This window comes from Cupressus sempervirens, chromosome 11 (assembly GCF_028749045.1).
Source record: "Cupressus sempervirens isolate cs-2001-9-10 chromosome 11, ASM2874904v1, whole genome shotgun sequence".
In the NCBI taxonomy this organism is placed as follows: Eukaryota; Viridiplantae; Streptophyta; class Pinopsida; order Cupressales; family Cupressaceae; genus Cupressus; species Cupressus sempervirens.
Window position 1 is genome coordinate 121,564,350 of NC_143128.1, and position 25,144 is coordinate 121,589,493.

Consider the following 25,144-nt stretch of genomic DNA (forward strand, 5'->3'; position numbering starts at 1 on the left):
AAGGATATTTATCAAAACAAAACAAAAAAAAATTACTATTACAAATTAAGAGAACAATGTAGCCTGCCCATGTTCTAAGAGACCACAGAGGATTCAATATGTAAACCAAGGTTGCATGGATACTCGTACCCACATACCTAAGTACTAGGTACACATATCCCAAGTAATGGGTACTCGGTGGAGTGCATCATAGCTAAGGACCTTGATTAAGATTTCTGTTTTTTTTTCGGTTTTTTGTTTGGGTATCAGCTTGTTGTTTATCAAGCTTAATTCAATACCTAATCAGTTTGCAACTTTGATACAATATAGATTAACCATAAACTTTATGACTGCTCAAGTCAGAAGTTTATCATTTGCAATATGTTAGTCATATGATTTATGATCTTCTTGTTCAAGTTTAAAGTCTGCCTTTTTTGTTATGCATCGAATTTATCATATATTATTATTAAAAAGTTAAATATATAACGCAAACCTGAAACTGAAAACAATACATTTATTTGCAACCTTTATCACTATTCTTGTTTTGAAAATCATTTGTCATGACCCACAATTTCAGATTTTCTATAAATATAGAAGTATAATTAAAAATAAAGTTTGACATACCCAAGTATCCCCGTCCTCTATTTTGAAAAATAGCCATACCCATACTTTAAGTACCCCAAGTACCTCCATCCCCATGCAACCTTGATGTAAACCTATGGAATAGCATCTTATGGCATAGGATTCAAAAGAATAACTAATAGTCTTATATTCATTTCAACCTCCCAATATTCTATTATAAATCTTCTTTCACAATACGGCTTTCAAATTACAAAATACCCATTATTTTACCATATATCTTAACCACTCATTTTTTGTTAACAATTGGTAAACAGATTTGTTAATGCAAACGATTCTTCAAAACTGGCGCTGTTTGCCCTATGGGCAGTGACAATTGTGCCAACAGTTGGAAGTGACTGCAACCAGATCACAATCTTATTGCAATCTTTCTCTACGTTTGAGGGGCAGCTCTCTCGTATGATAGGGGTAATTGTTTTTCTTGTGTACTTTTCACCTGAAAGTACAAAAAGGATACATGACAAAACTAAAGAAAGTTGAATAACAGAAGCCCTATAAGCAGACGAACGAATACCAAATAGGATTTCATGATTGCTAACAACTGCAAAGGGAGCTTTTATGATAAAGTTTGTTTTCACATGCAATCACAAAGAAAGAATGATGTCTCATCTCAACATATGAAGAGATCCGAAACTCCAATTCATTCAAACCAAGATACCAAAGTTAGACTATATTTCATTACCTCAATTGCATGGTTAATAAGTATTTTAGTAATAACAAACGATTTCCACATAACCAAAAAGCTATTACCAATTTCAAATAAGAAAACATAGTAATAATAACTTGAAAAGACATCTAGAACATACGATCCAAACGTTTTCTTCTTTATGAGATTATACAATCTTGGAAACCCTTCTATAGATAGTGTCATATCAAAACTCACTGCAAGTTTTTCTCAGAAATTCTCTAGAGTTTCCCCTCTGCCCCAACGGTCCACCTTTTACATAATTAGTTGCCTTGTATTTAAAGATTCCTTGTCATGCTACTTTTCCAGGTTAGGAACCAAGTTAAAGCATGAAAGTTATTCATGCTTTACAACCAACTCTCACATTTACAAAAGTAGAAGCCAAAATCCTAACTTTAGTCACAACAAGTGACATAACTCCCATTTTACAAAAAGGAAATTAGAAACTTGTAATGTTTGAAGAAATACAAAATTATTGACTTCGTTGAGCTAACCTCCATCTTCATCTACTTCTTTTGTACTTGTACAATCATCTTGCCAAGTAGCCATTTGAGGAGTCAAAACCAAAGTAACGTGACTCGGACTCGGCATGGGTAACTTGACTTGTGACCCAACTCGGAATCGGAAATGACTCGGCAGTGTCTCAGCAAACTAAAATAATCTCGAAATTTTGAGATTTTTTAGAATTTAAAGAACATTCCATGCACCCATTATTGAATAAAGCATAAAGACACAATAACATCATTAAATAGAAGATAATTTGATCATAATGCACATACTTAAAGCTAAAAGTCAAACATACATCGATTACATAAGTACAATACTACAAAGGTAAATTGCTAAATACTATATTACTAGTAATTAAAGTTTAAACTTTAAACTTTAAAGTTTAAACAATAGCTGAAGGAAATATTATAAAAATTAAACATAGAATCATTAATAAAATGATAAAACCATGCAACCCATCAAAATGTATATGTATTATGAAATGATAAATCCAACACATCAAGATTCAATGAATCAATAGTCATCATCAAATGTTCCAAATTATGATCATATATTAAGTTAAACAAAAAGTTAAAACAAGACTATAGCTATGGCTCCCAGTCAGAGTCCTCACCATCATCCTCATCGTCATCGTCATCGTCATCGTCATCGTCATCCTCATCCTCATCCTCATCCTCATCCCCAACCTCAGCCTCAACCTCAGGCTCAGTATAATCGATAAAATGCCTCTTAGTAAGGCATCTAAGGTAGGTCCTGGATGTCTGAGTAGCCATAACATCAGCCTATGAGGTGCCTCTAGGATCAACTGTAGTCTTTGGCTCTGCCAATGCCTGTGAGGTGCCACTAGGAACAACTGGAGCTCTCTGGTCCTCTGCTGCCATAGCCACAACCTCAACTTGGCTCTCTTTATTTGCCTGGTCAAGCCACTGTAGGTCCTCATCATCAAAGACAAGATCAGTAGCCTCAGTAATCCACTCAGACTCTGGATCAACCTCCTCTAGAGTAATCAGAGAGGTGTCACTATCCAAAATCTCCCTGATCCTAATGCGCAAGTTGTAATGCACAAAGACTAGCCTATTCATTTTCTGCACAGTCAACCTGTTAGGCCTCTTCGAGTGGATGTGCTCAAACATGCTCCAGTTTCGCTCACATCCAGAAGCGCTACTTGGCTGGCTCAAAATGTGGATGGCGATTTGCTGAAGGTTTTTGGTTGAAGGCCCAAACATTTGCCACCATCTATCTAAATTTTGAAAAAAGGAAAACAAAAAAATATTAGTCTCATTTCAAAATTTGAACTTTAAAGTTCAAAGCTAGAAATTTAGAAACTAGATTGTATAAGGCTTAAGTTGCAATTTTTACCTGGCTGCAATTTTGTACGACCTTTGCAAATTTGACTTGAAAAAATGGGCCCTGATGCATTATTATACGCATCCATCTCAAGCAATATATTTGTGGGATTAGGGGACATCTTTGATATCACTATGTATAGGCCATTAAGAACCTCCTTGTCTGCTTTGAAATCGTCACGAAAACGGTATGCCGGATTGAGGTAATAGGCTGCTACGTGGATGAGCTTATGAAGCTGATTTTGCCATCTCCTATCAATTATGTCCCAAATAGGGCCATAGTTTTCCTCAACTCCTACATATTTGGCCTTAATAGCCTCCTTGACCCTATCCATGCCCTCATAAATGTAGCCCATAGAGGGCTTCTCACCATCAACAACTCGTAATAGGGCTACAACGGGCTCAGTGATTTCACAAGGGGCTACAAGGGGGTAACACATGATTTCACCCATGCAAGCTTGCCAATAACCTCTAACATGAGGTCGATGCAATGGGCCACACATGGAGTCCAAAAGATTTTTGGGTGTCTCTCCATCAAAAGATTTCACGATGCAATTTTAAATTAGTTAGTAAACAATGAAAAATTTTGATGTCTTAAAAAACTTTTAACTTTCAAAATTTAATAAAAAACTAAAATATTTTTTTTTAGAAGTAGAACTTAGAAAGTTAGAAGTTAAAATTTTACCTACAGCAACATAATTAGCTGCATTATCAATCACCACTTGGACAAAATTGTCTCCCCCCACCTCCCTTATGACCTCCTCAATAGTCTCTTATAAGAATTTTGCATTTTTCACATGTGAGGAAGCATCTATAGACCTCAAAAACATGGTGGATCCTGAAAGTGAAAATTAAACAAAATAATTATCATTCTAGAATCAATAGTCAATTAAACAAAATTTTCGTTATTCAATAATATATTAAAATTTAGACTTCAAGAAGTAGAGGATGATGAATTACCTCCGCTAGAAACAAGAAAATTTAGGAGGGTCCTATTCCTCCTATCTGTCCATCCATCCATCATAGTGGTACACTCTTTTTGGCTCCAATTCTTTTTATGGTCCTCCAACTCAAGTTTCATCTCCTCAACCATATCTAGTAAGAGGGGGCCACTCAACTCATCTTCAGTGGGGGCTTTGAACCCTGCACCACAGATGGAAACTGCATCAATCATCCCCTGCCAATAAGGAGTACTATTACATTTATAAAAACATTTTAATTAGCATATTTCAAATTTTCAACATCAAGTTAAAAGTATAAAATTGAATTTAAATTTTAAAACTTAAAACATAAAACAATCAAATATAAATGAAGTTGAAGTACCTAGCTGCTACAAATGGAATGTTGCAGAAAAACCAAAATTTGCAATTGCTCTTATTCCAGCTTCATGTACCTCCCTATTTCAGCCCAAGCTCTCAAGTGAGGCTTGTGCACCAAAGAGTGGAACACGGTACAAAAAAATTGTCCAACCTAGATTTTCTGACTCTAGGACGAAAGGTAAAGCCAATAGGCCCAGTACTACTAAAAGGGGCAGCAGCTGTAGCAGTAGCCCCACTAGCAGTGCAAGGAATAGATGTAGAAGAAGTACAACTAGCAGAAGCACTAGGACAAAAGGGGGGAAGGGAAGAACCTTCTCCAACACAACCTACTAACTCAGAAACATTTTCAGATGAGCGTGGAAGGGAACTAGAACCAATCTGAGCTAACTCTTCTAATTGTTTTTTTTTTAATTCCTTTTCTTGTTCATATTTTTCCAAGGCTACATAACAAAAACGTTGAGCCTCAAAAGTTGCAAGTCTACAAGGCTCAGTATCATGACCACGTATGCCAACAATATGGTATTTCAATCTATTTATCCCCCCACTATTAATGGTTTTGCAAAATAAGCATTTTGTTTGAGTTCCAGTTCTACCCAAAAAGTCTATGGTGAACTTCCAACACTCATCTTTTTTATTGCCTTTAGAGAGCTTGGGTTTTTAACCTTTAGGAGCCATTATGAGTAAGGAAAAATGTAAAGGTTGCTGCAATAAGACATTTTAGACCAAATATTACCATTTTAGCATTGTATTTTATGAAGATCTAAAGTAAAAAAAAACTCATAAACAAACAAAAAAAAAATTCATCCAAAAAACCCATAAGCATAGAGAAAAAAATAATCAAAATCTAAAAAATCAACTCTTACCTCTTTCAAATGATTTGGGAAGTGTTGAGAAGAGCTCCTTTAAACTCCTTGATGATCTAAATGCAAGCTCCAATGTCACAAATGCAAGCTTTTCTCCCCTTCCTTTCAACTGGTTGCAAAACAAGGAAACTCTATTTCTCTTCTACCTCTCTCTCTTTCTCTTCTTCTCACAATAGAGTGTTATGGAAGCCCTTTTAGGGTTATAAGAGTGAGGAAGAACCAAAAAAAATATTTAAAAAGTAGGTAAAAAATATTATTTTAAGCACTCGATGTTCTACCTGTCGCAGCCGGGTCAAGCTGCCCAAGTCAAGCAAGTCACGTGAGTCACGCCACCTGACTCGCCGCTCGCAAGTCATGGGTCATTATGACTCGGCTGTGTCATTGTGGCTCGTTGACTCGCGTAACTCACGTGACTCGCCACGAGTCACATTACTGTGGTCAAAACACATATTTTTCCATCCAAATGGAAAGGAAAATTTTAAGGCTCTCCATAAACTCGATTCATCAATCATCGGAGTAAGGAACATTGATTGGCATTTATAGATTGCGAATCCATTTGGTCATCATAAAATTGAGTGGCTTTGGGTGATAAATTTTGAAGCATCTAAAAGATAGTTAATACGCTCAAGAAATTCAATAATAATCCCTTATAAGAGCAATGTGAAATCCTTTGCCCATTAAATAAAGCATTGCTATTAGTTATCCACTGACCTTATACAGGTACATGCAATGAGGTCACTATCCAATGTGTTATTGCTTATCTTTATGATTGAATTTTGCATAACCATACATATCATATCTCTAGCTCTCTCAAAATCTCTAGCTTTTCTCATTCTATCATGCTTTCTAAAATTTCCCTTTGAGTTCTCTTTAGAGATTTTGAAATAATGCTTCTATTTCCAACTCATTAACTAATTACCCTTATCTTCGGTCATATCCCCCTGTATCCAAATCTCTATAAACCTCAAAATTAACTTCGTATATCAATACCATCCACATTGATCAGTGTATAAGATGCTTCATTGTCTCTGCAAAATGTTTTGGACAAAATAGTCTTCCAAACACAAGCTCAGAAAAACAATTCTCAAAATGGCTCATAACATATACGTCAATGGCCTAGCTCGAAACAGTAACAAAACACATTCTTCACCATATCTGTGTTTTTCCCATTAGTGTATCAAGTTCTTAAATATTTGTTTCAAACCTTAATCTCTTTATTCTACTCAGAAAATGTAGCTCATGCATATTCTCCAATCATTGTATTCGACGAGATCGCATTTCTTGGGTGCATTCTGTCAAAATGGTTCACATTCTTCCACATTTTAGCAAGTATGTTTGCTTCAGTATACTTGCTTCCCACTAAAACCTCCCTACTGATATATTTTGAAGCAAATCCAATCCCCTATTGCAAAGTGGGAAGAATGCTAGTAAAACATTGTTGAATTGGCTTTGGACCTGCTGACTGTGTTGTTTGAAAAGGCATTTCAAACCAGCTCTTTTCTGTATGCATATTGTGCACTCACAATGTTCCATGAGACCACATTTGTATGGGTCGTCTTGTCAGATCTGTTTACATTCCTTTGTGTATGCTTTCAGATTTGGTATGTAAAGTTGTCAAATAGTTGATGCGCCTCTGTTTATGCATGCAGATAGGCAGAGAGGATGCTGGGGCACTTTTCAACAAATTTATTTTGAGTACACTGCTATAATCACACTTCCTTTTCTCACAATGACATCTATTCACGGCATTTGTCAAACAGTTTGTTTGCATCATCTACATCTGTCTATTTTGCGGATATTCAACTTTCCTGCCAATAATATTTGTTTGGAAGGTTCTAAAGCATGTTAAACAAATGCTTTTTGTGTATCTAACAATCATCACATTCCTTTTAAAAACATCTCCTGGAGGCATTGTTATGCTGTTCGTATGAGTTGTTTATTACATTTTATTTATCAATTTAGAGCTTCAATATTTATACCACTTGTGTGCCAACTGATGTAAGATAAGATTTATTTGGTTCACCAAACTGAACACAACTGCACTAAGATGATTTGGTGATCGCCTACACATTTGAAGGTTAAGTACTCAACTGTTGCTATATCCCAATTCGGACACTCTTACAGAATTAATTGAGATAGCTGTCTAGTCTCCATCAGGAATCATTGCTACCAAAGAACTCAACTGTTGCTATAACCCGATTTGGCCGCTGCTCTTGCAGAAAGAATTGAGATAGTTTTCAAGTTCTCTATCAGGAATCATCACTACTGATCTCTTCTGAACTATATCAAGCAGGAAACTATAGTTGTACAGATAGAATGGCAGGCCAACCAACCCATTGATGAGGCAATTTGCCAAACGGTATACATGACTATCAAAACACATCTGAGCATTGTTGGAGAGAATATAAACTATTTGTGGAGTCAGCCTTGTCACCTTTTCATCAGCATTTATAATTATATTAAAAATCATGGTGAATGAGTCCATGCTTCGTGAGGGAACAATCAACTGAACAACAGTTTCAAATAACGTAGTGTAATTTTGTAGTTTTGCTAACTTGAACCATAGGATCTCCTGATCAAGTTTTGATTACACTCTGCTGTGAAGGAAATTTCAAACCCACTTTTAATTTTTTTCCATTACATTGATGAAAGCAATTTCCTTAATACCTACTAATCATGACATCACAAGATCACATTTGTTTCTGAAATCTATGTTAACTAATCTACTAATTTGTGTATCATGTCCGCATGCTCCCATGTTCATGCCCTGTTACAAGCTTCATGTCTTGTGTAGGTGAAAAAGCAATAAGAACATCTCATTGAGCTCTGCATTATATTGCTAAATATATCTTCTTGAAAGTTTTTGAAAAGCGGTTACAAGCTTCTGAATATGGTTTTCAAAGGTTAAGAGTTTGTAACAATGGACGCAAATTAGGAATTTCAATTCCTAGATGTGAAAGTTAGGGTTTCAGATCAAAAGATGTAAAAATTGAGGTTCAGGCTTTTCAAAATGTGAAAGTTAAAGAGTTCGGAGCTCCCAACATGTGAAATTTAATGTTTTGGAAATGATTGCCCAAAACGTTATGCTTTGGGATCCCAAAACACAAAATTTAGAGTTTGGATCAAATAATTGCAAAAGTTAGTGTTTGAAGCTCCAGATGCGCAGAAATTAAAGTTTGAAGTTGTTTTTATTAAACTTTCACATACAAAAAGAGAATGACTTGAAAAATTTTTATTTTGGGTCTTCAAAAATTGAGGAAACACATTTGATACCCGTTGTTTATTTCTTGATTTCTAATTTTGAATTTTTTTCACACGTATTTCATTCTGCTTCAGAATTTGTCAATTTCATTTTAAGCTAGAAAAATACAATCCATTAATGTAGCTAGTCCAATGTCCCTCTTCCTTTATTATTTGCATGTAGAACATTAATAGAAACCTTTTGATTGCATCTGCTCCTTGGTTCTGTATTCTCTTTACCACACACTCTTATTTGTCTTCATTTTTACACCTCAAATCCCCTTATCACACCTCGGGATGAAATGACAAAAAAAGGTAGATAATATGGAAAAAATAATATTCAATGAGTTATATCATCCATCCATTAATGCATCTATTGACAAAAAATGTGATAAAAGTACATATTTAACAATATGAATACGACTCAAAAAGGAGCAAGCATGGACAGAAGAGCAAGCAAAGCACAAAGAGTAGGGGTGAGGCATCAAACTGTGCACAGAAGAGAAGGATATTGTCCTGTCTTAGAAAAAACAGAGAAGCAGGCATTATTATAATGGTAAGGGTGTAGTTGGGCATTCTGATCAAGGTAGAAAATGATATTATGTTAAGCTCAACTTCAGCTGGGGCAATCAAAGGCCAAGGAATTGGTGTGATCAAACAGACCCCTAGTTGGTAAGAGGTATCAACAACAAGAGCATGGAGGGTAATTTATGGTTTTATGACTCTTCCAAGAATTGGCAACAGTAGAAGCAACGGAAGGAGAAATTCAAGTCCTAGGTAAATGTATTGGGTCACTGGTTGATATTGACATAAGAAATTGTGTTTCTAGGGTTTTTGAAATAATGGAGATTGCAGAGGTGCAGGCCACAATGAAGGTTAGCAAAGAGATAAGGAGACTGTGGCAGCGGAAGAACATAGAAGACAGGATCACCAGCCAAGTGCAGATGCAAAGAACAAGTATGACCCAAAACGTTTGGCACCAAGAGAGCAAGACTCCAAAAAAGGTAAATCTGATAGCCTTAGCGAATCCATTACATTGATTTTGGAAAGAAGCTCTGTCAGACAAGTTGTGGAGAGGATTAAAATAACTGCCTTTTTATTAATTGGGCAGGGGATGGCCCTGGATGGACATGTTGAGAAGCAAATTGGGAAACAAATGTGTAATTGAAATTGTTTATCAATGGTTTCTTTGTAGAGTGCCCATTGACATGGTAAAATGGAAAATTATTAAGAATGAGCCATATATGATGAATGACACTGGGGTATAATATTGGAAATTGGACAGCAAACAACTAAGAGGAGGGGGAGGGGGTGAAGCAGTTGTCATAAAACATATTTGTATGACAAAAATTTGTAATTGAAACAAATTTGTATGACACAAATTTGTCATAAAAATTTGTAATTGAAATAAATTTGTATGACACAAATTGGGAAACAAATGTGTAATTGAAATTGCTTATCAATGGTTTCTTTGTAGAGTGCCCATCAACATGGTAAAATGGAAAATTATGAAGAATGAGCCATATATGATGAACGACACTGGGGTATAATATTGGAAATTGGACAGCAAAAAATTAAGAGGAGGGGGAGGGGGTGAAGCAGTTGTCATAAAACATATACAACTTCAACTTAACCTCTGATCTGATAATTAAACTTGAAAGCATAGATCAAGAACACACATAACACCCAGATTTTGTGCATGGAAACCAAGTTAAGGGAAAAACCACAATGGGAATGAACCCACAAGATAGGTATAATTTGTTAGAAGTATTACAATGGGAGTGCACATACATTCTGATTCAGGCATGCTGCCTATAACTCATTCCTTTAAAAGAAAAAGGCTTACTGCCCAAGGAAGGCTTGTTCAGGAAATCAGATCGATTTGGTGGAGACTGAGCTAACTTATATTGGCAGAAATACTGTACTGATTGGAGTACTATTCAATTTCCTTTTGAGAATTCTGATATGTTTGATTGACTTCCTTTTGCAGTTCAATTATGCCAATGACAATAACTATGAGATTTGATGAGAGCAGATCTGATTCAGACTGTACTGAGAATATATAGCAGACCAATTTTATTGAATTGAAGACTGTGATTCACATTGCCTTGGAATTGATGTTCTTTAGCTGTCTTCGAAATGCATTTTAGTATATGGAGTAACATGCCCACGTAGGGGCATGACCCTACTTAGCTTACGCCACATAGGGTCATGACCCTTCATGGTCACATTTGATATCCGATTCAAAGTAATAAGACTATTAATGATGGTCGATACGTAATCAGCATTCAGTCCTTAATAAGGCCAATACTTATCATGTTTTCAATAATATACTTTGATAATATGATATATGTAAATATATATACGTTGATGATGATACACACACACACACACACATTATATGTGTGTGTGTTCATATTAAATCAGACTTTCATATATTAGATTTTCATCAACACATATATATTAACATATATTATATATAGAATTGGCTTCAATTCACTATGAGGATGAATTTTTCAACACTCCCTCTTTAGCAAAGAAGAAATTGAAGCAATTTCCATAACTTCAATATAAGTTTAATACCACCTTAAGTATGGTCTATAATAGTAACTATATCATGGTGCCTAGCAAGATCCAGCCCAAAGAACCATGAAAAGTTGGTTATCATGGTGTCCGGCAAAATCCGGCCCAAAGAACCATGATAAGTTAGTTATCATGGTGTCCGGAAAAATCTGGCCCAAAGAACCATAATAACACTTGCACCTACATATCTAACACCTTTAGATGCTACAAGTTAATGTAGCATATCTAGTGGATAGGTCAAACTATTGATAAGGTCGTCACCTTACAATAGTGACCTCACACATATCAAAGATCATCACCTTTCATAAAACACAAATGCAAAAAAATTAATTTTCAATTATCATGAATATATTAAATTACAAATGTATTTACAAACTTGTCATGCCAAGTTTACCTCTGAGGTACTCTAATTTCAACCTTGCAAGGGGCTTGGTGAAAATGTCAGCATTTTGCACATTAGTGCTGATATAAATCAGTTTAATAACATTTCTATCAACCATATCTCTTATGTAATGATATGAAGTCTCGATGTGCTTTGATCGATTGTGAAAGACAAGATAAGCAGAAAGTCTGATGCAACTTTGGTTGTCACAATGAATCACTATAGAGCTTAGTTGCTTTCCGAATAGTCCAAATAGTAGCTTTCTCAACCACACTGCTTCACGAGCTCCCATGGAGGCTGCCATATATTCAACTTCGGTGGAACTCAAGGCGAGTGTTGGTTGTTTTCTATTGAACCAAGATATCATTGCTGCTCCAAGACTAAAGCAACACCTTGTAGTACTCTTGCGGTTTATGGAACAACCAGCCCTATCAGAATCAGTATATCCTTCAAGTTTTATCTCAACATTTTTATGCTTCAAACCAAGACCAAAAGTACCATGTAGATATCTCAAGATATTTTTAGCAGCCATCAAATGAATCTTCTATCGGTTCAAACATGAAGTGGCTCAATTCATTGGTGGCATAGCAGATATCAAGGCTAGTGTTTACCAAATACATAAGTTGTAATATCCCTGTTTGGTTGTGCTTCTAGCAATACCACTTATTCAAACATTTGACATTTCAGCAAACACTTGGCAGACAACCCAATTATCATGGAAGACAACCCAATTATCACCGAATATATGGTAATTAAAATTCCAAAACATGATACTGGAAAATGCAACAATTGTTCACAAATTCGATTAACCTAAGCCTTATACATTGCTCACATAAATATCAAGCACTAGTATATAAATCTGCCATGTGAATTTGAACATTTAAATCTGAAACAACAAATGGCTCACAACAAATTCTGAATTTATGGGGGATGACCCTGCAACGTGACGATAAGTCACGAGCCTCGTTTATGTGAGGTCAAATGTTCGAATCCGGGCAGAGTGTGTAGTGTTATGATTTATGGTGGGGCTGATGTCGTGATTTCCCCCAGTGATGGTGGTTCGTCGGTGATGCCCAACCGTGCGGTGGACTTGACGTGGAATTCAAAGGTGTAAGTGTCCCCGTGCCGATGTGATGGTGGTGGTCCCCAGTTTGTTGCTCGTGAATGCTACCAAGTGTTTAGGAGGAAAAATGGAGTTGGAGTGATAAGGTGTTTCGCGCTCTTCAAGGGTCTCGATCCTATTGAGGAGTTGTAAGGTGAACAGTTGCAGTCATTTCTGGAGTCATAAGGAGTGATATGATTAAGGAGTTTGGAGGGATAAGGTAGATTGAGCGATTTGGAGTCGGAGTGATAAGGATTGAGGAGTCATAAGGTATATGGCACGGTGGTGGTAAAGGATGGCAAAGAATGAAATGCCGAAAAATATGAGGATGAGGTCCCTCAAGAATATGGCCTCATTGGTTCAAAGCTCCAATCAAAAGTGATAACCAACCAAAAAAAAAATTCTGAATTTATTCATTAACTTACTATGCTTCAGACAATTCCCACTTGCAATCACATAAAGATTTTATCACCAGCAAAACCACAAACGTCCAACCTTGAGAAATCCCAATCAGAAATTACCAAAAATCATAGATATAAATTACCAAACTCTCTAAGATAGAATTGCCCTCTCAACCACAGTCAATACAGTAAGAGAAGACACTGAATTATTCCAACCAACAATCACTCCTCAGCCATAGGAAATAGAGTACAAGAAGCCACCATGAAAATCTTAGAATTCACAAGAAACCAATCTCCACTATATACTTCAGCAATGGAGCAAAAACCTCAGATCAAACCCTTATATCTCAACAAGGGCACAAAAATCAGAACTCGGAAAAAGCCACAAAAGCAACAAAAGCAAATAAATATCCAAGCATGCTTCTCTCGACAAATCAGCTTGTATTTATAACCTCCAAATTCCCTTTTGTTGCCAAAATGTAACTTCATTCAAGAAGCTTCATTACACAACATTAATTAGAAGCTTCCTTTAGATACTCTCACTTGACTTGGCTTAACTAATTAATAACTGGCACTTTCCAATGATAACTCAACTCTCAATTTAAGTGAAATTATAAAGTTAAATTATAAATTTATAATAAGCCTTTTAATTATTTATTAATAATTTGGCCACTAAAAATATAGTAACTCTCAAAATTCTCATCATTTAAATATGTCGTCTAAAATAGGAGTCATACATATTATTTCTCCATGTGACCAAATGCACTTCCAAAAATAGAAAGGGTCCATCTCAATCAACACCTAACTTACCACAAATAGTAAGTACACCAAAAATAAGCCCAAATGAAGTCCAATCTAAGCCAAACGAAGACCAACTTGTAGCTTACTGAAATGTGGAGAAGACAAGACCCTCCTAAACCAAGCCATTGCCTCAAAAGACCCCCTCTATCCACAATAATTAGCCTACAAGGATCACAATAATAGGCTAATCCCGAAATTCCAATGCTGGCAAAAATGAGGACATTACATAAGTGATCCAATAATCTATCTATAGAGAGTGGGATCAATACATTCTAAATTCACTGCTTTCTTTTAACTTGTGTAGATTTGTTTCCATAGGAGTCCCTAGGGGCTTGCAGCCCATAATACCAAATCTAGTCAAGATGTCATGGGTGTACTTCCCTTGATTTAGAAAAATTTAATCTTTCTTTTGACATACTTCTAGACCCACAAAATAGTGTAGTAGGCCTAGATCCTTCATTTCAAATTCAATCACAAGATCTTGTATGCATTTTTCAATTAGATGATCTTTACTTGCTATTAACAAGTCATCAACATAGAGAACAAGAATTAAAATGTCACCATTAGATATTTTGAAATATATGTTAGGATCAGCTTCATTTTTTGAGTATCCTAGTTTGGAGATCAGCTATTTATCCTTTCATACCGAAAGAGGAAGTTGTCTTTATTGTACTAATAGTTGAAAAACTCGCCAAAAGCAAGAAGTCCCCAAGACCCAAAAATAAACTCGACAAAACTCACTAAATACTTGAGTGAACTTGGGATACCTAGCTAGATGCAAAAACACATTTCATTTGCAGCGTTCAGCATTTTGAAAGAGGAGAAGGGTTTAGGAGGTAAAAAATGTTTGGCAGCAATCTAGATCGATTGCAAGTGGATTCGAAGCGGATTCAAAGCTCTTTCCAAGAAAATCCAGATTCACAAGTAAGTTTCCTAATTTCTTGTTCTTTTGAGCTAAAAATTGTTTTATCTTGTCTTAGTTGCATCTAACTTTATTGAGACTCTAGAATACCATTTGCAATGTTCTCTAACATGTTTTAGAGTGTAATGACTAAGATCTAACACCATGTTTTTGCAATTTTTCCGAAAAAATCATAGTTTTCTCGATACTTTCATAAGCTAATACATTTTTAGTATTTTTCTTTCAAATTTCAGCTTGTGTATGACCTTATTTAATTTTTCAATCTAATTTAGTTTGTTCCTAAATATATTTGTTCAATTTCTAAATTTGTGGCTTCAATATGTAATCCGTATGTGTAGGTTGCTTTTACATCAAATGGCAAATATTGATTCCTCTACAATTGGGTCAGTTGCAGCATCTGCTAGTGACCTCATAGATGCATGTCCATCTAGGTTCATAAGTGTGTGCCCTAAAGTGGCTAGAGACAATGCATTGAAATATGGCTCTAAGGAACAAAGAATAATAGTGTGATATGCATAAAACGCAAAAAAAAAAAATCGAGGCATATCTTGTTTATGTACTACCTTGCAAGCATGAAAAAGCGTGACACAAGGAACTAAAAAGATAGATGATTATTTGGCTTGGTGCCCAAGAAGAGAAAAAGTTGAATAAGGAAAGGGCAAAATTGGCCATGAGGGCATCCATTTTTTGAATCGCACAATATGTTTCCTTTTTAGGAATCATTTATTATTTTCTAATCTTTATTATTAGTTTGGATTGTACTGAAACAACGATTATGATTCATAATGAAATGATGTGAGTTCTAACTAGGTATCCCAATCACCCTTGATGAAGAAGACGCAACACTTGAGGGCATAATGGGCTATCTTCATGGCCCACAGATCCGCACACCTACCATTCATTCAAGTTCCACTTCTGCTAGTTCTAGTAGACTACAGAAATCTACTCTTGATGGTTATTTTGTGCATAGAAACACACCTGCAGCACAACCATCACTGAAGGGTACTAGATAGAAACGTGATGTCCATCGGCAAGTTGATACTCAATGAGTCGGTTTTTGATTTTTTTAACAACATTGTCTTTAATGTTGCAACATGTCCCTATTATCTCAATTTTGTGACTAGTTGTATAGAGGCAAGAAAGGGCTACAAGCCACCTACTCCTGCAAACTTGAGTGGGAGGTTAGTTTACTTATTTCAAATTTTAATACTTTTACAGTTTTGCAATTTACTTAGTATTGTTGAATGTAAATTTTTTTTAATCAAAGTTTTGTCATTTTTTATTTTGTGCTTGTAGATTGCTCAAAGATGTTGTTTCTAGGGAAAAAGATGTGGTTGAAGAACAAAAATCACAATGGAAACAATATGGCTGCACCATACTTCCAGATGGATAGACAGGTAGAAGTAACCGTACCATCATCAATTTTTTGATTTCTTGCAAGGATCAAATAGTCTTTCTTAAATCATTGGATGCCTTGGACAAGGTAAAGACAGTTGAGACTTTGGCTCTAATGCTAAAGAATGTTGTAGTGGAGGTTGGGTATGAAAATGTGGTGCAAATAATAATCGACAATGCAATGGCATATGTGGCAACGGATAGGATCTTACAAGAAAAGCATAGCACACTCTTTGGGTTTCCTTGTGCAGCGCATGTTATTGACCTTATTTTGGAGGATATAGAGAGATTGGATTGGGTGAAACCAGCTGTAGAGGATGCAAGAAAGATAACAAAATATATCTACAATCACCCATGGTCCTTCACTTTATGAGAGACTTCACTCATGGGAAGGAGTTGATTAGACCCACAATTACAAAATTTTCAATGAGTTTTTTAACATTGCAAAGTATTCTTCTTTATATAAATCCTTTGAGGCAAATTTTTATGAGTCCACCATGGCTGGAGTCAAGTTATTCAAAGAACCCCGTTGGACAGAGTGTTGCACATATTGTCTTTAATAGCCACTTTTTTTATCTAGATACACAAATTGTAGAGGTAACTTGGAAACTTTAAAAGTTGAATATTTAATTATTTTGTATTCAATAATCAACTCTTTCATTATTATTTATAACCCTACTCTTTGATTAATAATCATTTTCTATGTTTCAATTGTAGGTGGCAAAGCCCTTGGTTAAAGTTCTCTGCCTAGTAGATGGGGAACAAACCACAATGGAGTCACTTTATGAGGCCACTGATAAGGCCAAAGACGCTGTAAGAAATTAATATAGGGGCAACAACCTAAAATTTGAGCACATATGGGGAATTACTAATAAGAGGTGGAGCAATCAACTCCACCAACCCATTCATGCAGCAAGGTATTTCCTCAATCCTCATTTCCGCTTCTCTCCATCGTACAAGGATCCCGATGGAGAGGTCATGGAGGGTTTTAGTGAATGTATGCAGAGGATAGTAACTAACATTGAGGTGAGAGACCTCATTGTGGCCAAGATGAAAGTGTATCAAAATGCATTGGGCAAGCTATTCTCCTCGGACATAGCAAAGAGAGGCAGAAACACTCAAACCCCAGATACAATATTTGGAATTTGGAGTCTTTCACATGCATGATAAGTAGATAAATACTAAACTACAAGAACTTGTCCTCACCTTGCTTTCTAACTCTTTAATATTTATCTCACAAATGCTTGGTGGCAAAACCAGGGCGGAAATGTCCCAAATCTATAAAACTGGCCCTTCGCATCTTATATCAACCATGTAGCTCATCTATAACAAAGGTAGAGTCATCACCAGTTGAGCCACTATATCTGGATGACATAGATCCCTATGGTGATTGAACAGCACAAGAGAAGCCTCCATTGTTCAGAGAGGATGACATATATGATTTCATGAGGCAAGCTATGGAGGAGGGTTTTGCATAGAGGTTGGACGACAATTAGGAGGAGGGCAATGAGAGTGAGGACACTGATAGTGAGGACAATAATAGTGAGGATTCAAATGATGAGGAGTCATTGCTAGTGCTAGCACCAGCACCATCTACATCACAAAGAACTACTAGGGCTAGAGCCACTAGACCCCCTCCCTCTCCTATAGTTTTTACTAGAACTACTGGGAAGAGGAAGAGGAAGATGTAGACTAGTTTCATATTGTACTTGACATTTGTTTGCTTATCTTTTTACAAAGACAATTTGTTATTTGTAGTTTGCTTTAGAGTTCAAAGTCTCTGACTACATCAGCATTCCACATGAGGATGCAATTTTGTTACACATTGCACATATATATATATATATCAGCTTGTTTGGTTTGTTTACTCATTCATTGACTCGTTAGATGCATCTACTTATTGAATTTTGCAAAAAAAAATGCATTTTTTATTAAATTTAAGTCATTTTTTAAATTCCTGATATTTTCCTACAAAGTCACCAATTTATCTCTGATATTTGGCAAGATAACTTTTTTTACCTCACCGATAAGTGGCAGAGAATGAGATTTTGAACTATGATTATAACCACTTTTCATAAATATCTTAAAGCACTCTACAGCCTTAGACTCGCGAAATGCCCACTGATCAAAGTTCGACCCCCTTTCAAAGCTTCTAAGGCCTTCAAAACTAAGTTCAAAGCTTTTGTACATCTTCAAAACTAAACTTGATCTTGCCACAAAACCTTACTAACAAGCTTATATATCCAAAATGAACCTCCAAATTGGAACAATTCAAGCTTAAATGAAGAACTTATTAAAAAATAGTAAACCTCCCAAACATAGTAACCCTACCCAAAGATAGAACTTATTGAAAAACTAGACGATACTTTTGTGGGAGATTAAGATTGCACTTACGCCCTGGATGCTACTGCATCAAACACTTAGGGTAATTTAAGAAATGACCTTGTCACAGCCCAAGGGCACAAACGAAAACCAAGGTGCTCAACCTCATCTTTTGATAGTCGTGATGAATCTTGAATAGGTCATCCTTTCCATTTGACCAAGTACTCTTCATATTCCTTGTTTTTTGTGCTTCTACCTACATGACTATCCAAAATATCCTCTATCACTCTTGTACTTGAAGCATGTGCTAGAATATTCCAGTAGTGTTTTCTCCATTGTCCAACTTCCTCAACTCAAAAGCAATTTGGGGATTACTTCCATATAAAATCTGGACTGTCGATTTACTAATGCTCTTATTGACAATATTATTGTATGCAAATTTTGCCTATGGTAAAATCAAATCCCACCTGTTCGGTTAATCTCCTACTAAGCATCTCAAAAAATTTCCCAAACTCCTATTTATCACTTTTGCCTACCCATCAATCTGTGGGGGGTTAACTAAGTTGAACTTCAAACTTGTCTTTAGCTTCTTCCAAAATATCCTCCAAAAGTACCTAAAAACAGTGTCTCGATCTAAAAATGTGTTCTTTGGTAGACCATCCAGTCTCACCACTTCTTTGAAAAACAATCTTGCCACATGAGTAGCATCATTAGTCTTTTTACAAGGAATGAAATGTGCCATCTTCGAGCAGCTATCTACCACGACAAAATTTGAATCAAGCCCTCTTTGAATCTTTGGTAAACCAAGAACAAAGTCCACACTAATATCCTCCCATGGCCTCTCTGGTACAATTAATGGATGATATAACCCTATATTTTGCTTGATTTATTGTGTTGACATATTCTAAAAGCTTGTACAAACCTTTTAACATCTTGTTGCAATAGTTTCCAATAATAATTCTCACTAGCTAGAGCAATGAATTTATCTCAACCAAAACGTCCAATCAATCCTTCACTATGCTTCTCTTTGATTCAACTTTCTCTTTGATTTAACTTTCCTTAGCTATTCAAATACTAAGCTTGATGATCAGTAAACGAAACAAACTCTTTAGACAAAAGATAATGTCTCCACTTCCTCAACGCCTGCGCTATAGCATAAAACTCGTGATCATAGAGAGAATATTTTCTTTTGGCATCATTCAACTTCTCACTAAAATAAGCAATATGTTTACCTTTCTGACTCAAAACAACTCCAATGGTATTGCCACTAGCATCATACCTACTTGAAATACCCTATTAGAATTTGGTAGTGCCAAAATAGGTTGCTCTATAACTTTTCTTTTTGATAAATCAAAACTTTTTGTTGCTACTATAATCCATTTCAATTCTTTCTTACCCCCTTGTTTCAATTAGGGGTCCACATATACTACTGAAATTTTTATTAACTTCAAGTAAAAGTTGGCCAAACCATGAAAAGATCTTACCTCAGTAGCACTCCTTAGACCAGGCCATTTTAAGGATATCCTTCACTTTCTTTGGAAGATTATTTGCTGAGACAACAAATCCTAGGTACAAAAACTTCATAAAACTGCACTTCTTCAAGTCAATCAGCAATTTTTCTTCCCTTAACTTCTTAAAAACCTATAAATATGCATTCTATTTTCTTCCAATGTCTTACTGAAGATCAAAACATCATCCAAGTAAAAAACAAAGAACTTACTCAAAAATTCTTTCAATACCTCATTCATGAGTCTCATGAATATGTTCAATGCATTAGTTAACCCAAGGGGCATGACTAACCACTCATACAAGCCCTCATTTATCCAGAAGGCTATTTTCCATCAATCTCCTTCTCTAATCCAGATTTGGTACTATCCACTCTTCATATCTATCTTTGAAGTACATAGCTCCTCTCAAACAATCCATAATGTCATCCATCCTTGGCAAGAGAAACCTATAGTTGATAGTCATCTTGTTGATAGCCTAAGAATTTATACTCATCCTCTATTCTCCATTTTTCTTTGGTGCTAGTACTGCACATGGACTCGAACACTCTTGAATCAACCCCTTCTACAAAAGCTCCTACACTTGTCTATTTAGCTCTTCACTCTCTGCTAGAGTCATTCCATGGCCTAACTTGTTTAGCAAATTGGCTCCAAGAATCAAGTCTGACAAATCTTTCTTATCAGTGGGAATCCATTAGGTAAATTATCAAATACATATCCTGACACTCATCCAACAAATTTGCAAAGTCCACAAGTACATCTTCTACTCCCTCTTTATCAACTTTTGGAATTGAAATAAACACATGCTCATGCTTCATGAATTCTAGATATTTTCTTCCATCAACTAAACATATTCTTGCATTATTACACACCTTTTTCTTTATTTCCTCCAAATGCTTCAGCTTGTGCAGGACTCTATCCTTTGTCAAAGAATACATATCTACATACCCATCATGTATTGCACAACAATCAAATTGCCATGGTCTCCCTAACAACAAATGGAAAAAAACATAGGTATAATCTAAGTCACAAGGGTCAAATTCGAATTCGAGTTCGGCAACTATAAAATTCGAATGAAGTTCGGGAAAGAGTAAAAATTCGAAAAAAAATTCGAATTAAATTCGCCTTATACAATTTTAATTATTTTCTAGATGTATGTAATATATCTTATCAATTATCAAAATAGTAAAAATTGCTAAATAGATCTCACAATTTCATAAGCCTGATGAGGCATTTATTAAGTACAAAACATAAGAAACATGTGAAATCACAATAGCAAAGATATTTTCAATCAAAAGTCAAGACTTCATAGCTTCAAGAAAGCTCAAAGTCATCAAGAGCACTTGGCTCAAATGGTGTAGTATCATCATCAGTATCACTACCCAATTCTTCCTCAAAAAAGTCAGGCTCATCTGCGTCTGGTACTGCTATGTCTTCCAAAGTCTGTTGTTGTGAAGATGACTCATTTGTTGATTTGTTCATAAGCAATTTTAAATTGCTGCGAACATAGACAAGATCTCCCAACTTTCCAGACAACAACTTGTTCCTCTTTTTGGAATGGATGTGGTCAAAGCAACTCCAATTTCTCTCACAAGCTGATGAACTTGCTCCTTGACTCAAAATTCGAATGGCAAATCGCTGAAGTTCAGGAGTTTCTGCCCCATAGCTCATCCACCATCTATAACTAGGTACCTCATCTCGTGTCATATCATATTTGGCTGCTGCTATTCCAAACATCCCTTCCGCTTTTCTGTATTTCCAACATTGTTCTCTAATTAGAGATGCAATTGTTGGATCTGGTTCAAATCTACTAATGGCTTCATAAAACCCTGCCATAATTTCAGCATCACCTTGTCTATCAATGTGAAACAGTTTAGGCTCCAAATAGCAAGCTGCTGCATGTAAAGGAGTGTGCATCATTTTCCATCTTGAATCAACAGTCTCCCATATCTATATGTACTCTGCTTCCACATTATTTAGTGCTCTCTGAATAGCTTCCTTGCAACGGTCCATGCTTTCATAAAGCATTCCAAGGCAAGGAGTCTCACCATCAACCATGCGGAGCACGTCAACAATTGGACTACATATATTCAAAACCTTTGCCCCACTTTCCCAAAAGCTACTATTTAAAACAATTTGCTCTATCATCTTCCCCTTACCACTTTTTGAGAGAGTTGAATTTTCCCACTCATTGGAACAAATTACAGATCTTAAAGCCGCTTTCTCTTCAACCACTCTTCTCAAAGTGATATAAAATGAAGCAAATCTTGTATCACAAGGCCTCAACAACTCTCTAGATGCATGTTGCCTATAAAGGCTCAATGTGAGACGATGATTTCGTATGAAATTCGCAACTTCTCTTCCTCTATGAATTACTTCATGTATCCAAGGGAATTTTGCCAAATCATGAAGCAACAAATCCAAACAATGAGCTGCACATGGACTCCAATAAATTTTTGGGTGCTTCTCTACAATCAGCTTGCCAGCTCCCACACAATTTGCTGCACTATCAGTAACCACTTGAACCACATTTACAACCCCTACTTCAAGAATTGCTTCCTCTAATATCTGAAATATATATTTAGAAGTTTTTTTATGATTCATAGTGTCAATAACCTTCAAGAATACAACACCTTCAGGACAAGACACTAAAACATTAATCAATGGTCTTTGACAGATATCCGACCATCCATCACTCAATATAGTGCACCCTGTTACCTTCCAAGAGGCTTTGACCACATCTAATTTATCAGTCACTCTATCTTTTGACCTCTCTAAGAGAGTTGTTCTCAAAGCCTCAGAAGAAGGAGGTATGTACCCTTTGCCAAACTCTCCAGCCTTTTGAAATACAACACGATAAAGTGGATTTCTAGCTACATTGAAAGGAATTGCACTAGTATAGAATAAATCAGCTAGTAAATCATCAACTACTTGTTTCTCACATGGTTTCCAAAAGCTATTCAGAGTTCCACTCTCTTTTGTTGCCTTTACAACCTGAGGTAGACATGAAGATGATGGTATAGTTGATGTGAATCTAGAGACGTCTTCAATTCTTTGTTTCTTTTGTGCCTTCTTCATCTTTTGAGCAATAGAAGACGAATGCTCTTTCTCTAAAATCGCCCTAAGCTCTTGGGTCACACCTAGACATGCAGTAACACCCCCACCTTTACCTGCTGTAATACCAAGCAAGTGATCCATGACCCTTGTTAAACTTCCAGTAATAACTTTCGAACACAAGTTACACTGAGCTTTATTAGGACCGTTTTGAGTCACATGTTTCCACGCCTCCGAAGTTGATTTGTGGGGAGCCATATTACAATCTATAAAATAAAAAACAAAATAATATGTTATTATTTCAAACTTTAAAACAAAATAATTCAATAAATAATTTAAAAATGTTAATTTAGAATTAAACATGTTAAAGTTCAACTTTTTACACTAATAATTATATTATTTAAACTAATAATTATATTATTTAAAAATTGAAATATACATTTACTAAACATAATATAATATATCTATTTATTTATTAAATTATAATAAAAATTATAAACTTACAAAGCAAAATAAAGTAAACATATTAATATATATCTAATCGACTCTAAACTCTAATATTTTAAAAGTTTTCCAAATTATGTTAATTATAAATTAATATATCACTATTTTAAGTCAATTTAAAAAAATAAATCAAATATTGAATTAACTATTACAAAATACATTACAAAGAATTATAAAAAGATTAAATTTTTTATAAACTATATAAAATGAAATAAATTTTTTATACAAATTATATTAATAAAAAACTATATACAAATTTTATATCTAAAAACTATATTAAAAAAACAAAACTAAATATAAACTTAATACCTATTGAAAATAAAAACTTATAATAATATATTACAAAGTTATAAATCTACAAATAAAACTGGATCATCATCATATTATTACAAATAAGTTAATAACAACTATTGAAATTGCGAAAAACTGAATCATATTATTACAAAGTTGTTACTATTGAAGTTGCGAAAAACAAATATATCGCAGGATGTTCACGGTTCACCCAGGCGGGCACCACAAGGGTTCAGACGTTCACCCAGGCGGGCACGAGAGGGGTTCAGACGTTCACCCAGGCCAGGAGAGGGAAAAAGTGATGAAGGCAGGATGCAGGAGAGAGTTAAATGCCGCTTCAACAAAAAATGCCGCTGGACAAACGTTTCAGAAAACGCAGCCTCAACAAACTCCTCATTTGCATTGGATTTTCTTCTTATTCGCATCGGATTTTATAGACATTTTTGCTCGACAATACCCTACAAACTCTGCCGGCAATTTCTAAATTTACTTGACGAAGTCCGTTTTTGGCAGTCGAATGAATGGTGGATTTGAACGAATTTTTAAGGCAAGTTTCAAATTCGGCAATATCCGAATATCAAGCTTGATATTCGCCGAATCTTGTGACTTGGGGTATAATATAACAATATGCCCCACCATGATAGTTTCTAATTTTAAACTTTACCAAACATTGTTCAATGACCAAAACCTGGTGAACCTTATGGAACTAAGCAATCCAGTACAAATTCAAATGCTTCTCTCTCTAACTTCAATTTATTAACTATTTCCTCTCAAACAAGGTTATCAAAACTACCTCCATCTATAATGTCATTGCATACTTTAACACTACACTTGCATCTTGTGCAAAACAAATTCCTCCTCTGCTCAGGCTCATCATTTAGCAAGCACTTTTGGTAACAAGAATCTCTCTTTCAACATCTTCAAAATGTGATGACTCAGCATCTTCATCTACATGTGCAAATCGTGTATTGTTGTCTATCCTTCAATCTGTCCTCCCCTGATTTTAGGGCCACTCATAAGCTCTACGCCCTTCTTCTTCGCACTAGAAACACATTCCATGGAAACCTCCTCTTCCTGGTTCTCTTTGATCTCTGGTTTCTTTATTACAAGGATGATAGGAATTATTTCCCCTCTAATTCTAACTATTGTTGGGGACGCCATTCTTCGGGTCTTCATTATGGCCTCCATAAGACCATCCGCTAGGCTTTCCAACATGACCTCTTCCATTTTGCTTTGCTTGATCTCAAACTTCTTGTTCAGTTTTTTCTTCTACCTTTAAACCAAATTGATATGCATCTTCAATA

At 35.5% G+C, this 25,144-nt stretch overlaps 2 protein-coding genes across 14 annotated transcripts in view; both read right to left on the reverse strand.

The window, feature by feature from the left end:
- Positions 1-25,144, reverse strand: part of LOC149528511 (uncharacterized) — a 101,652-nt gene that overhangs the window by 50,657 nt on the left and 25,851 nt on the right. For 2 of the 13 annotated variants that reach the window (XM_089808492.1, XM_089808493.1), the window contains exons 3-4: positions 4,117-4,299; positions 3,842-3,994 (exon numbers count right to left, since the gene is read on the reverse strand). The exons of the other annotated variants lie outside the window; for them this stretch is intronic. The gene's annotated coding sequence lies outside the window, so the exon portion shown is untranslated. The remainder of the gene's footprint in view (positions 1-3,841; positions 3,995-4,116; positions 4,300-25,144) is intronic. 13 annotated transcript variants of the gene reach the window in all.
- LOC149528512 (uncharacterized) lies at positions 2,593-3,800 on the reverse strand. The gene is made up of 2 exons (XM_089811133.1): positions 3,170-3,800; positions 2,593-3,050 (listed from the first exon to the last, which is right to left on the reverse strand). Exons 1-2 carry the CDS (start codon positions 3,657-3,659, stop codon positions 2,593-2,595), a joined length of 948 nt encoding a protein of 315 aa, XP_089667259.1. The 5' UTR covers positions 3,660-3,800.

Bases quoted from the DNA above. Each gene is read 5' to 3' on its own strand.
- LOC149528512 (XM_089811133.1), bottom strand. From the start codon at position 3,659: ATGTGTGGCCCATTGCATCGACCTCATGTTAGAGGTTATTGGCAAGCT. The intron at 3,051-3,169 runs GTAAAAATTGCA...TTCAAAATTTAG, and splicing joins TCGTACAAAATTGCAGCCAG to ATAGATGGTGGCAAATGTTT.